Genomic DNA, 14,126 nt, shown 5'->3' with positions numbered 1-14,126 from the left:
TTGATTTTCATTTTGATATCAATTCTTGTAATGATATTGATTTTAGCTTTAAGCTTCATTATATTAACCGCGGAATCCTCTCCGAACATAGATGTATGTACATAGATATACAGGGTGTAACAAAAATACAGGTCATAAATTAAATCACATATTCTGGGACCAAAAATAGTTCGAATGAACCTAACTTACCTTAGTACAAATATGCACATAAAAAAAGTTATAGCCCTTTGAAGTTACAAAATGAAAATCGATTTTTTCGAATATATCGAAAACTATTAGAGATTTTTAATTGAAAATATGTGGCATTCTTACGGCAGGAGCATCTTAAAGAAAAATTATAGTGAAATTTGTGCTCCCCATAAAAATTTTATGGGGGTTTTGTTCCCTTAAACCCCCCCAAACTGTTCTGTACGTTCAAATTAAATTATTATTGTGGTACCATTAGTTAAATTCAATATTTTTAAAACTTTTTTGGCTCTTAGTATTTTTTCGATAAGGCAGTTTTTATCGAGTTGCGGCTTCTTTTTTAATATGTTTACATAAAAATTTTATTGGGGTTTTGTTCCTTTAAACCCCCCAAATGTTTGTGTACGCTCCAATTAAACTATTACTGCGATACCATTAGTTAAACAAAATGTTTTTAAAATTTTTTGCCTCTTTGTATTTTTTCAAGAAGGCAACTTTTATCGAGATATGGCTTCTTTTTTAATACGGTTCAAAATATACCTAAAAATGTAAATCATACATAAATTTTCATATTTTTACCAAGTCTCCATAATCGTACTTAACCATATACAAATATGTGGTGGATTTGACAAATATTTAAAATATCTCGATAAAAACTGAATTTTCGAAAAAGTACTGAGAGCCAAAAAAGTTTTAAAAATATTGTGTTTAAGTAATGGTACTACAATAACAATTTATTTGGAACATATACAAAAGTTTGGGGGGGTTAAAGGAACTAAACCCCCATAAAATTTTTATAGGGTGTCCAAATTTCACAATAATTTTTTCTTAAGATGATACTGTCATAAAAATGCCATATGTCCATTTTCAATAAAAAATCTTTAATAGTTTTCGATATATTGGAAAAAATCGATTTTCATTTTGTAACTTCAAAGGGTTGTAACTTTTTTTATACGCACATTTGTACTAAGGTAAGTTAGGTTCAATCAAACTATTTTTGGTCCCAGAATATGTGATTAAATTTATGACCTGTATTTTCGTTACACCCTGTATACTGCATGCATTATTCTTCATTTATAGATACCCAAGAAGCTACCGGCAAGAAAAACGTCGCCTCACTCAAAAGTCAGGAAATTGAAGAACAAGCTAAAATAATCGCAAGCGAACAAGTTGAGGCTGAAGAAGCTTTAGCTGAAGCTCTTCCTGCATTAGAAATAGCTAGACTAGCATTATCAGACTTAGATAAATCTGATATTACTGAGATTAGGTCATTCGCAACACCGCCCGAGCCCGTTCAAACAATTTGCGAATGTATTTTGATACTCAGAGGTAAGTGATGTTTAAAGTTGTTATTTTGAAAGGTATTATACATTTGAAATTTTTGAAATTATAGTGAAATGAAGGTTTGTCCGAATTAAAGTATAATAACTTTGACATAACAGTTCCATTAAAAAAAACCAAATAGTAATTAACTTTTCCAAGAATATTTTTTTTGCATAGAGATATTAATTGGTCGGTTAGTCGCGATCAGATTATAGCGTAATGTGTAGTGTATGTCGTGTTGAGCAAATGTCTTCTACTTATTAAAGTCGACTTCATTGTCTTTACCAAAAGACACTTGTTGTATCCGAACGTCTGCGGCCTACAAGAATATAATATGTGGAATAATTCCATATGGAATAATATGTGGAATACATTTATTGAAATTTATTTTATACTTCAAATCACGTTAATACCGACCACGAAAATCAACTTTAAGGTGAATGAACAATTTTAAGCATTCTTTATATTTTAGAAGTCGCTGAATACGAATATGAAGCTTATTTTTAGCTACATTTGGTGGAACGTGTTCAAAAATTAAATTTTATGCAAAAATTCGAAAAATTAATTTAAATTATCTTTCAACTTTGTATCATCTCTCAAGTATTTGGATAACAACGAGATTTGTCCGAAATGTTTAAACAATTTAAAAGAGGAGTTATTAATTTTTAAACATTTTGTCGTCAGATTCCGTTAGGTCCATGTTTACTTAAAAAAGTTGAGCGTGGAACTTTTTAGCATAAAATGTTCACTAACACAACATTAAAACATAACTCATGAGGAAGTTTTCTGAGTTATATGACTTTAAAAATCGGTATCGGCCGCGCGCTCGTTGCACGCATAGTGTGGAACGTACACGGTAACGCGGCAAATCGAAACTCAATGCTATATACAGGGTGTTCAGAAACTCTATCGACAAATGAAGACAGGAGATTCATAAGATGATTTTAAGACAATTTAACCAAATTCACCTAGACCGAGAGCTAGAGGTATTTGAAGATGGCGTCTTTTAATTAGTTTTTCTTAAATACCTTCAGAACACTTCTAGTTAGGAAAACGAAAATTGGTACGCATATTTATCTTCTAGGGGTTAATTGATTCCATCCATTGCGAATTTCTAGTATCGGTCATAGGCGTCCGTTTTGGTTAGGGATGCGGGTATTTTATCGCATAACTTTTTTGTCTCTAACTTCTAATCATTTTAGACACTGGATGATTAAATTTCGAACTATTCGACTAAAAGTTACTCTTGCTTTAAGTCGGTAAAATATACCTACTGTTTTTTATGCAAAAATTCAAAAAATCAATTTTGATGATTTTTCACATTTATAGGTCTGGATCCCGCGTATGAAAAAAAAGTTGATTAATAGCAAGCTGAAAATTTGTTAATAGCTTAAGGGTGTCTAGTCGGACAAACTTTGATATGTGGGAATACTGGAACAGGGGAAGTTTTAATTGTGGAACAGATTAAAAATTTGCAACGGTCAGACCACGAAAACGGCACATGTATTTTGTCCGACAGAACAGACTTTAACTCTCCGAATAGAGATTAAACTCTCATGCAAAAATCGGACTGCTATTTATCACCAAATGGGCGTTTTAATGAGTGGAACATGTAGAATATGTCAAATGAAAGGAATTATGACAGGTGATAAATAGCAGTCTGATTTTTGCATGGGAGTTTAATCTCTGTTCGGAGAGTTTAAGTCTGTTCTGTCGGACAAAATAAATGTGCCGTTTTCGTAGTCTGGCCGTTCCAAATTTTTAACCTGTTCCACAATTAAAACTGCCCCTGTTCCAGTGTTCCCATATGTCAAAGTTTATCCGACTAGACACCCTTAAGCTATTAACAAATTTTCAGCTTGCTATTAATTAACTTTTTTTTCATACGCGGGATCCAGACCTATTAACACTGTAACTTTGAACTCTGTCAATATTTCCTTTTAAAAATTTTACTTTATTATCTTTGAACTATTTAGATAACAATGAAATTTGTCCAAAATGTTTAAAAACATTAAAAGAGGAGTTGTCAATTTTTAAAAAGTTGTTAGTTTCATGTTTACTTAAAAAAGTTGAGTGACAAATTTAGCTTATAATAATTTTAACCGAAACTTTAGACATAATAAGTCATGAAGAAGTTTTCTGGAAAATTTCACGTCAAAATATGCAATACGAAAAAAGTTATGTGACTTTATAGACGAGTGGTACTCCCACGAAAAAACGCCTATTTCTCGAGATACTGACCAAGGTGCGGTGAATGGCTAATTTTGGTCACAGATCATATTTTTGATGGTGCTGAAAATGAAAATTGGGTTTATTTTGAAATTTAAGTGGAGAAACATTGTCAAAATCGCAATTTTACAGTAAAAATGAAATCACGTTTTTTGCGATTAACTTGTTACAACTCTTCCATTTCAATATTTTTTTCTGAAATTTTTACAGTATTATATTTCTTACCTTTCTGAAGACAATGGGATCTGCTTCAATATTTCAGTCTTATTTATGTAATAAAAGTTATGAATTTCTTAAAGTAAAAAGTGAAGATTCCTGAATTGCAAAGTTTAATTACAAAAGTTGAGTGACAAATTTTGAAGTTTAGCTTTTTAATCAAGTTTATATTAAAATATATTGTACAAAGAACATAACGCTATATAGAAAAAATAGCGCAACTTTAATTTTAAGAAAAATGTGATTTCATTATTTTTTATTTTTAGTGTAAAATTGCGATTTTGACAATGCTCCTCCACTTAAAATTCAAAATAAACATAATTTTCGTTTTAAGCACTATCAAAAACATAGGGTTTGGCCAAAATTGGCCATTCACTACACCGTGGTCAGTATCTCGACAAATAAGCGTTTTTTTTTGGGAGTGCCACTCGTTTTAAAGTCATGTAACTTTTTTCCAATTGCATATTATGACTTAAAATTTTCCAGAAAACTTCTTCATTACTTATCATGTCTAAAAGTTTTGTTGGTTAAAAATTATTAAAAGCTAAAAAATTTGTCACTCAACTTTTTTAAGTAAACACGAAACTAATGAAATCTGACGACACAATGTTTAAAAATTAACAACTCCTCTTTTAATTAGTTTAAACATCTTGGGCAAATCTCATTGTTGTCTAAATACTTCAAAGATAACACAGTAACATTTTCGGAAGGAAACATTTACAGCAATCAAAGATACAGCTAGTTAAATTAGAAAAATCATCTAAATCGATTTTTCGCATTTTTGCATAAAATTTGATTTTTGAGCATGTTCCACCAATTTTACATAAAAATAAACATCATTTTCGGATTTAGCGACCTCGAAAACGTAAATAATGACAAAAATTCGTCATTCACCTGAAAGTTGATTTTCGTTGTCGGTATAACATCAATTTAGTGGTTGCTGCCGCTCGCCTAACACTATGTGTGCGATTTTTAAAGTCATCTAACTTTTTTCCTATTGCATATTTTGACTTGAAATTTTCCAGAAAACTTCTTTATGGCCTATATTATAATGCTGTGTTGATTAAAATTATATGCTGAAAGTTTCGTTACTCAACTTTTTTAATTTAACACGAGACTACCGAAATCTGACGACAAAATGTTTAAAAATTAACAACTCCTCTTTTAATTTGTACAAACACTTCAGAGAAATCTCGTTGATATTCAAATACTTGGAAGATGACACAGTAAACATGACATTTTCAAATGCGAATTAAAATTATTTAAATTGATTTTTCGCATTTTCGCATAAAATTGGATTTTTTAACATGTTCTACCAATTCTAGATAAAAATAAACTTCATATTCGGATTCAGCTACGTCGAAAATATATATAAAGAATTATCAAAATTTGCCATTTGCCTCTCATGGTCGCTTTTTCGATTTTTAAGCCTCAAATTAGGGGTGTGCCGCTTGCCTATCATGCACATCTACTAAAATATACCAAACGTTTTTCTTTTTGTTCAAAATACAATTGAATTTAAAAAAAAATTTAGCAGACAACTTCAGATATTAAATACTTACATTAACACGTTCACTGTGTATATGCATATTAAATTCTCCCTTTACCTGAAATAATTTTTGTAATGTAATGTTAGTGAGCGCATGTTGCTCATCGGCGACATCAGCACTCGAGGGGGAAACCGAATGTCGCCGATGAGCGACATATGTTCAAACAATGATATGTTAAAGACATTAAAACATCTTTTCCGTCGACCGTCCATTTATGATCATTTTTAACAGCCTCAAAATCATTGATTAATGACCCTATTAATGAATGATTTTCTATTAATGAACGATTTTATTATAGGCAACACAACATACATTGCTTGCATAAATTAATTAAACGCTCTGTGATTGGCAGTGACATGTGGTGAAGGCAACCAAACATATACCTATTTATATTCCCACTAAAAAATTTAAAATCAAGTAGCCGCTGTTAGTACTATCTGCCATTATATGTCATTATTTACTTTATTGTTTAAAATTCTGTGTATTTGAAAAATCAAAAGATGGATATATCTTTATTTCTGAAAAGTACGGTCGACGGAAAAGTTTTGTAACGAACTCGTGAATTAAAATGGCGATTAACAATCTCGAACATTAACGCGCTCGCCCCGCTCACGCGTTAAAATATCTCAATTGTTAATCGCCCTTATTAATACACTTGTTGGTTAAATAACTATTAATGTTCTTTCAACATGCATGTAACCACTTTATTAAACGTCGTTTCTTATCGACTGGTAATCTAATAAATATTTTGTTAGGGGTTTTATTTTTTGTACTTTTAAACAAATGTACTAAACACCACTTATTTATTTTTATTTTCCATAGTAAACACGCACAATTCAGTACTATCTCTTCAAAAACTGTATTCTCTGTAAAAACTGTAACCAATGTAAACAAAGTGCAATAGGGAACTTGCATAAATTTTTAAATTCGAAAAAAATGTTATAAATCACAACAGAACATAATTTAAAACATGTATCAAAGATAAAAAAGTTTTGTTTGTCTTTCGTTTGGCCCCTAAAGACGATTAAACATTCAAATTAAAACAGTTGGTCCAAAATGCGTCGTGACGTCATTCGGTTGTACATTTACATTTTTCCAATAAAGTAAACAAAATTTTACATTAGACGTTATAAACGTCAGTAGAAAATACATTTATGTGACGTTACAAGTGTTTTTGATCGTTTGAACTATTTATAGAAAATTGTACTTTTACAAAATGGTTTTATTTTCAATAGTAAACCTTCGTTCCTTTCCTTCAAAAACAGTATAAAACTCCAATTTTAACAAACTGGTATATATTATTACAATGACATACGATAAATGTCATTAGAATATAAATATTTTTGACTTATTCCACGACGATGAGCTGGCCAAATACCCAAGTAGGTGGAGGCCAATAAACTAAAGAAGGAGAAGAAGAATATACCTAAATATAAGGTTGTGTCTAGGTATACGCTAACGTGTACGCAAATAAAAAAGTTAAAGTGTCAGTGAATTCTTATTTTTTATTTGTTTAGTGTTTGTTTTTAAATTAACTATGGAGTGTGGACAATTATTTAGTTCTTTTAACGAGTTTAAGAACATTTTAAAACAGTACGAAAAAGATAAGAGACTATAAATTAATATATATTTTTTTTTAGTTACAAATGAAATAGGATTACCGTCCAAGAGTTAAATAAAAGGAAGACCTAAAGCTTTCACAATAATAATTAACTTGTTCTAAAGCTATTACCCTTGTGGCATTTTTGTAATCAACTATTCTAAATGAGAACTAAGCCACAATTTAACTAAAAAATTGATTTTATTGACGTTTCGACGTCTAAACCGGATGTCGTTGTCAAAATACAAAATATTATTAAATTAAACAAAAATGTTGTTGCTTAGTTAAAAATTTTTTCTAATAATTTATTTAATCTGACTAATTTTTGTATTTTGACAATTACATCTAATTTGGACGTCGAAACGTTAATAAAATAATTTTTTTAGTTAAATTGTGGCTTATTTTGCATTTAGAATAGTTGATTATAATAATTCACTTACGTATAAAAATTATTTTAACAATATTTTGTACCTACATGCCATGTCAACTAAATACGTATAATTATTTTGCTAACCTAAATATATACATATATATATATATATATTTATTTTTAGCATCTCATGACGTCCCCCCATGTTAAACTGTAGTCTCTCGTGGCGTCCAGGTCTTCGTGGACTCCGATATACGGTTGCCACGAGGATTTTCTCTAAAATTTATCGCAGGTGAAAGGTACCACTTCCTACAATGCTTGAATAAAATATTGGCCGGATGTCCTCAGACACGTTATCTGTATAATAATATACACATTACTTGAGGCAGTTGCCGTCAGGCGCGCCACGTTCGCTTGCTGTATATCTAAAATCACTTTAACGGTTTTGATGACGTCCAAATATATATTTATTCATTTTAAGGTTGTCGCGGAATCCGTATATTTCAGTTAATGTCCTCATGGCTTCTACTACGCTGTTGCCACCTCAAATGTTGGTATTTAGACTTCGGATATTTTTATAAATGATTATTGTAGTATGTTAAAACAATTATTGTTGTGACAGATTAATGATATTCTCTTTGTATAATTAACAGTGTATTTTTTTACTGCAAGAATAAAAACAATTAAGAAGTATGTTCATTAAAATTGATGAATTTATCATAACCAGTTGCCGAAACTGGTAGTCTAATTGCTCAATTGTAACATATTATAGAAGTGTTAGAATTTAATTCTTAATTCTTTATTAGGAGATCCAGATTTAGAAATTAGAACAACAAATACATTTAAAGAATATAAATATCTCGAATCTATATTATCTAAAGAAGGCAAAAGAGACATCGAAAACAGAACACAGCAGGGCAAAATAGCGGTAAACATTCTAAGCTCTCTACTATGGTCTAAAGAGATAAGACAAAAAACGACAATCTATCGTACCTTGGTAGAGCCTATTATGACTTATGGAGCAGAAGTTTGGCAGATCACAAAAAAAGATAGAAAGAGAATAGAAGTAGGTAGTAGAAATAGATTATCTAAGGAGAGCGTGTGGTATATAAAAGATCGCATCAGGAAGGAGGACAAAAACTGTATATTCCAGTGTAGATAGAATTGAAACGAGAGTCAAACGAATGAATGAAGATAGATGGCCAAAGAAAGCTTTAAATTACATACCACAACAAAGAAGAAGAAGGGGAAGGCCTTCAGTTACCTGGGAAGAAGATGTACAGTACATCATGAGAGATAAAGCCATCAAAGAAGACGAATGGATGGACAGAAAAAGATAGCGGTCGAAATGCGAGAAGTAGCAGAGGCTATAGGAACCTCGCTTATAGATGCATAGATATAATTATTTATTACAATATTTTTAATAATATAATTTTTCTATTCTCATACTATAATATATCAATTATAATGTCACCACCTGTATAATAGATATAATCAGATAGATCATTAGATAGAACTAAAAACGCAGGACGAACTTCTCCAAGAAGTAATTACATAAAATAATGCCCTCTATTCGTAACGGAACATCACAAGAAATATGGGAGACTTTTAAACATTGTGTAACAACACCTAATCCTGTGAAACGGAAACACTGGATAACAGATGGAACCTTTCAAATCATTGAGAATAGAAGAAATCTTTGTCAAAGTGGTATGCATAGTGAAAGGAAAAAAGCTAGTTTAAGAAACCTCAATAAAAAAGTAAAGCGAAGATGCAATGCAGATAAAAAACTGTACTATCAAAGTATATGCAAAGAAATTGAGAGACATGATCAGAATAATCAGCCGAGAGATCTATTTAGAAAAATACGCTACTTAACAAGATACTTCAAAGCCAGAACTTGGGCCATTGAAGACAACACTGGAACTCTGAAAACAATCAGAGAAGATATAGCAGAGACATGGAGATCGTATTGCAGGTACCTATATAAAGATGATTAACCCCAAGAACCTGTTAACCAAATCTTTGATGAAGTAGAAGGAGAACCTGATATACTTGAAAATAAAGTAAGACTAGTGATCATTAAGCTTAAATATAATAAAGCACCAGGTCCAGATATGATAACAGCAGAAATACTCAAAGCCACAGAAGAAACTGGCGTAAAATTACTTCATCTACTCTGTAACCAAATATGGCATTCTAAACAATGGCCTGAAGACTGGACAAAATCTACAATAACAACAATTCATAAAAAAGGCAGCTTCCATAAATGCGACAATTATCGAACTATTTCTCTTATATCACATGCCAGTAAAATAATACTAAATATAATCAATGAGAGACTAAAAACATTCCTTCAAAGAGAAATTCCACAAGAGCAAACTGGATTTACCAAAGGTAGAGGTACTCGAGAACACCTGTTGAATATAAAACAGATAATCGAAAAATATAGGGAATTTAATATTCCACTGTACATATGCTTTATAGATTATCGTAAGGCGTTCGACAGGGTCAAGTGGAGACACTTATGGCAAATACTAAAAGAAGTAGGCGTACCCCAACACCTTATTTCGCTTATAACTGAACTATACGAACACACTATTGGATCAGTTAAAGTGCTTGACACATTTTCAAAGGAATTTCATCCAGAACAGGGTGTCAGACAGGGATGTATACTATCTCCACGATTATTCAACATATATGAAGAGCATATTATGAGAAGAGCACTTGAAGGATGGTAAAAAGTCATCTCAATAAATAATCATAAAATAGACAACCTACGTTTCGCAGATGACATAGCCCTTCTTGCAAATAGTCAATCAGAGCTGATTGATCTTACACGACTGGTTGAAAACGAAAATCAAATATTTGGTCTGCAATTAAACATATCAAAGACATGCGTCTTTGAAGTAAGGGTCAAAATAAAGATGAAATTAGCCAAAGACAAAAACCGGAAAGTAAACACAAGAATCGAATTCACAAAAAGATTGAAATTAAACCGAACAGCAGTGTCCCAACATGAGGAAACAGTGGAAGAAATATGGAAGAACTTCAAGGATATTATGCAAAAACTGCAAACGAAATTATAGGGATGAAAAAAAAAGAGAAAAGAAATGGATAACCGGAGACACATTGTACTCCAGGGAAATAAGGCAAAAATATACGTTCGGAACACTTGACCGGCCAGGTTGCAAATGGATTTTTTGGATACTATATACCTATTACATTATAAATATAAAAATGTCCGTTACAGTTCGGACGATAATTTTAGTTATTAGCAAATAAGGGTCAAAAATGTTAGTTTTTGAATTTTGGTACGATTATTTGTTGCTTCGGAAGTTGCAAAATAAAACTTAAATTTCAAAAATAAAAAATTTGCTATGTGAAAACCGCATGAAAAAAGAATACTTATGTTTTCAAAGTTTTTAAAAAAATAATAAAAAGTCATTTTTATCATTCCGAAAATATTTTAGTAAAGTAGAGTCATTTTTGGCTTATAAACAATTTGAATAACTTTGTTAGTATTGACTGCAAACTAAATTAATCGATTTAGGGATGGGAAAAACCTACCGGTTATAACCTAAAACCGGTTTTTTAATTCGAAATAATCGGTTTTACCGTTTTTTTTTGTCCCGGTTATAACCGGTTTTTTCTTTTTCAAGTAATAACCGGTGAAAAACCGAATAAGTTACCTGTGGAAAAAAAATTTATTTAGAGAAAAATGAAGAAATTTCTATCTATCTTCGATCTCAATCATATGTATTATAAATAATATGCGAAGTAATAAGTAATTAACCCAAACAACCATAATTCAACTTTTATTTACTAATAGAGAACTGGACGAAATTGTCACATCAGCTTTTATGAAACAATTTTGGGAATAGTTATTTAGTTTTAGATGATAATATAGTTACGTAAAAAAGTAAGTGATCTGCTTGAAATCGATATTCCAACCATCATCTAAAAATTGTTTATACTTGAGTACTTGAGACTTGAGAGTCTTGTATGAAATGTGAATACCGAAATACGATTAGGAATCTCGAATATGTAATTTTTAAATATTAGGAAATAAAAGGTAGGTATTACAAACGTATTAAAAAATATAACCTACTGAAATTTTTTGATGGCAATAGAGAAGTAAATAATGAATTGGTTTATCGAATTTATTTTTAAGTAAAATATAAGTCATTTGGATATTTTTCTAAACTTGATAGATCTAAGGGACATTCAGTAGATCGGGTAGGATCATCATTTTTGAGAATATCCCAATTATTGACAACGCACTATACGCCGAAGCCGTCTACAACGAGCGACGAATCAGAGATTGGGGTACTTTCGCCCATTTTTAGGGTAATTTGAGAGCGCCTAGGAAAATTTTTATAGGTTGAATTGGTTGGGAAATTTTTCGGGAGGAAAATTGAGCAAACTAAAGTGCAATATAAATGTAACATTATAACCTATTTGCTTTTGATTAAAAAAACGAAAACCGGTTTTTGGAACAACGGGTTATTTGACCGGTTATAACCGCCAGGTTAAACCGTAAGTAAAAAAAACGGTATAACCGAAACCCGGTTTTTTGTTCAACAACCGCCATGCACCATCCCTAGACTTTAGGATTTAAAAAGCTGGTACTTTTACATTATTATTGTATTATCGGTTTATAACCTTCTCCGTCTTCCGATACCCGTTCGCCGTTCGCCATTCCTCTCTGTCCGCACATTGATCTACTTACAGACCTCTTTCATCCATGGCTTTGTTTATTCCTGCCTGCCAACTTTTTCTCGGTCTACCTCTTCTTCTTCTACCTTGCGGTTTCTAGTTTTGCACTTGTTTTGTGATTCTATCTTCATGCATTCTTTGTACGTGACCCAACCATCGTAGCTTATTTCGTTGATTTCGTCATTTATTGTATGTGTGACCTTCATTATTTCTCGTATCCGTTCATTGGTGACATGTTCTATTCTTGATCTTCCTGCAGCTCTTCACCAAAAATCCATTTCAGTGACATCTAACATTTGTTTTGATTTTTCCTTGATATGCCATACTTCGCAGCTGTATGTTATAATGCTTTTCACTACGGCGGTATAGATTTTTTCTTGTTTTGGTTGTTTATCTGCTTGTCCCAGAGTACTGAGTTTAGGAGCCTAATTGCTTTCCTGCCCTGAGTATTTCGTTCTTTAATGGCTCCGTCCAGTGTTCCATCATTCGTGATTTTCATACCCAGGTATTTATATTCGTTACATTTACTGATTGTTTCTCCTTCTTCTATAGTCGAGAAAATGAAGCATTTTGGCTCGCAATTTTTTCGCCCAGCATGGATTTACTTGAAATTTTCACAGAGGGTAGGGAATAGTCCAAGGATCATTTTCTATATCATGCCGCTGTACGCTAAAAGCTTGGGGTGGTTGCCACCCCATCTCGGGGACGGGAATTTTTTATTATATTTTAACCACGTAAATCGATGTAAAAATGAATTCTAAGAAAAAAATGTTTTTTACATTTTCTTCGTAAAACTAGTATTTTTCGAGATATTCGCGCTTGAATGTAACAGTTTTTCGACGAAAAAATCGACTTTTTTAGATGGTTTTTTGAGAATACCTCGAAAAATATGGATTTAATCAAAAAAATTGTAGATATCAAAAATGCATCTTTTAGTAACACAAATTAAATTAAACTTAAATAATCTTTTTAAGTATAATGATAGACCTTTCAAAAAATAATAATATGAAGCTCCTAGCATGAAAATTAAGCGACTTATGATCAAAAAATGTCGGTACCTGCTATTCTCTATGAAAAAATCAGTGAAAACAAACCCCTAACTACCCTACTGATTAAAAATTGGTCTTCACCTATCTGTAATTCCCTTTATATTCGTATTATCAATACACCCAAGAAGTTTGACCTATTTAAAAGGCCTAATTTTAGAAAAATTGGACTTTAAAGAAAAATTGATTTTTTGCAATTTCCTATGTCACCTTTTACTTCAAAATATCTCCGAAAATACTGGAGATACGAAAAAATTATGGACTATTAAATTGTAGCTTATTATTTAATAAGTAAAATTCTCTTGTGCATGGATTTTCATTACAGTGAACAGATAGCGAGATACTATGGCTATTTGAAACCTCTATTTACGAGCAGACACCCCCTTATTCGAGTCTTTTAAACTCACCCCAATTAAAAACTGGGCCATGTTAAACAAAAAGCAACCAACCCTCAATTTGTAAATTAAGAGAAAATTAACTTTTTATGTTTTTCTAAATATTTAATTTTCCTTCATATTTTTTTAAACGATAACTTCATTAATCAATAGTTTAATTGTAGAGCAATTTTATCATAGTAGTATCAAAAGAATCCTAATAAATTTTTACAAAAAAAAATAGCCATATTGAGGGTTGGTTTCTTTTTGCTGTTGGAAATATATCTAATAAAATGCAATCTGCAAAATCCAACCAACCCACAAAATCCATGAATAAAACCGAATAATTTCAGTCAACTCAGTAATACCATACAGTAGAATTTCTACTGTTAAACATAATATCAATACAAATAAAAAAATGTGCGGTAATCAGTCAAAACAACAAACCATAATATTTAAAAAGTAAGATAAACATAGCCTTAATCCTAAAACTTACCACTTTCTGCAATTTCA

General features: G+C 31.3%; 1 protein-coding gene across 1 annotated transcript in view; it reads left to right on the top strand.

Moving 5' to 3' along the window:
- The window catches only part of LOC114336768 (dynein axonemal heavy chain 10), an 863,661-nt gene that overhangs the window by 573,218 nt on the left and 276,317 nt on the right, over nt 1-14,126 (top strand). The window contains exon 47 of the mRNA XM_050648469.1: nt 1,267-1,515. Coding sequence (XP_050504426.1) covers nt 1,267-1,515 — 249 coding nt within the window. The remainder of the gene's footprint in view (nt 1-1,266; nt 1,516-14,126) is intronic.

This window comes from Diabrotica virgifera, chromosome 4, assembly GCF_917563875.1.
Source record: "Diabrotica virgifera virgifera chromosome 4, PGI_DIABVI_V3a".
NCBI lineage: Eukaryota > Metazoa > Arthropoda > Insecta > Coleoptera > Chrysomelidae > Diabrotica > Diabrotica virgifera.
Note: the sequence above shows the minus strand (reverse complement) of the source record. Positions and strands in the feature narration are given on the sequence as shown.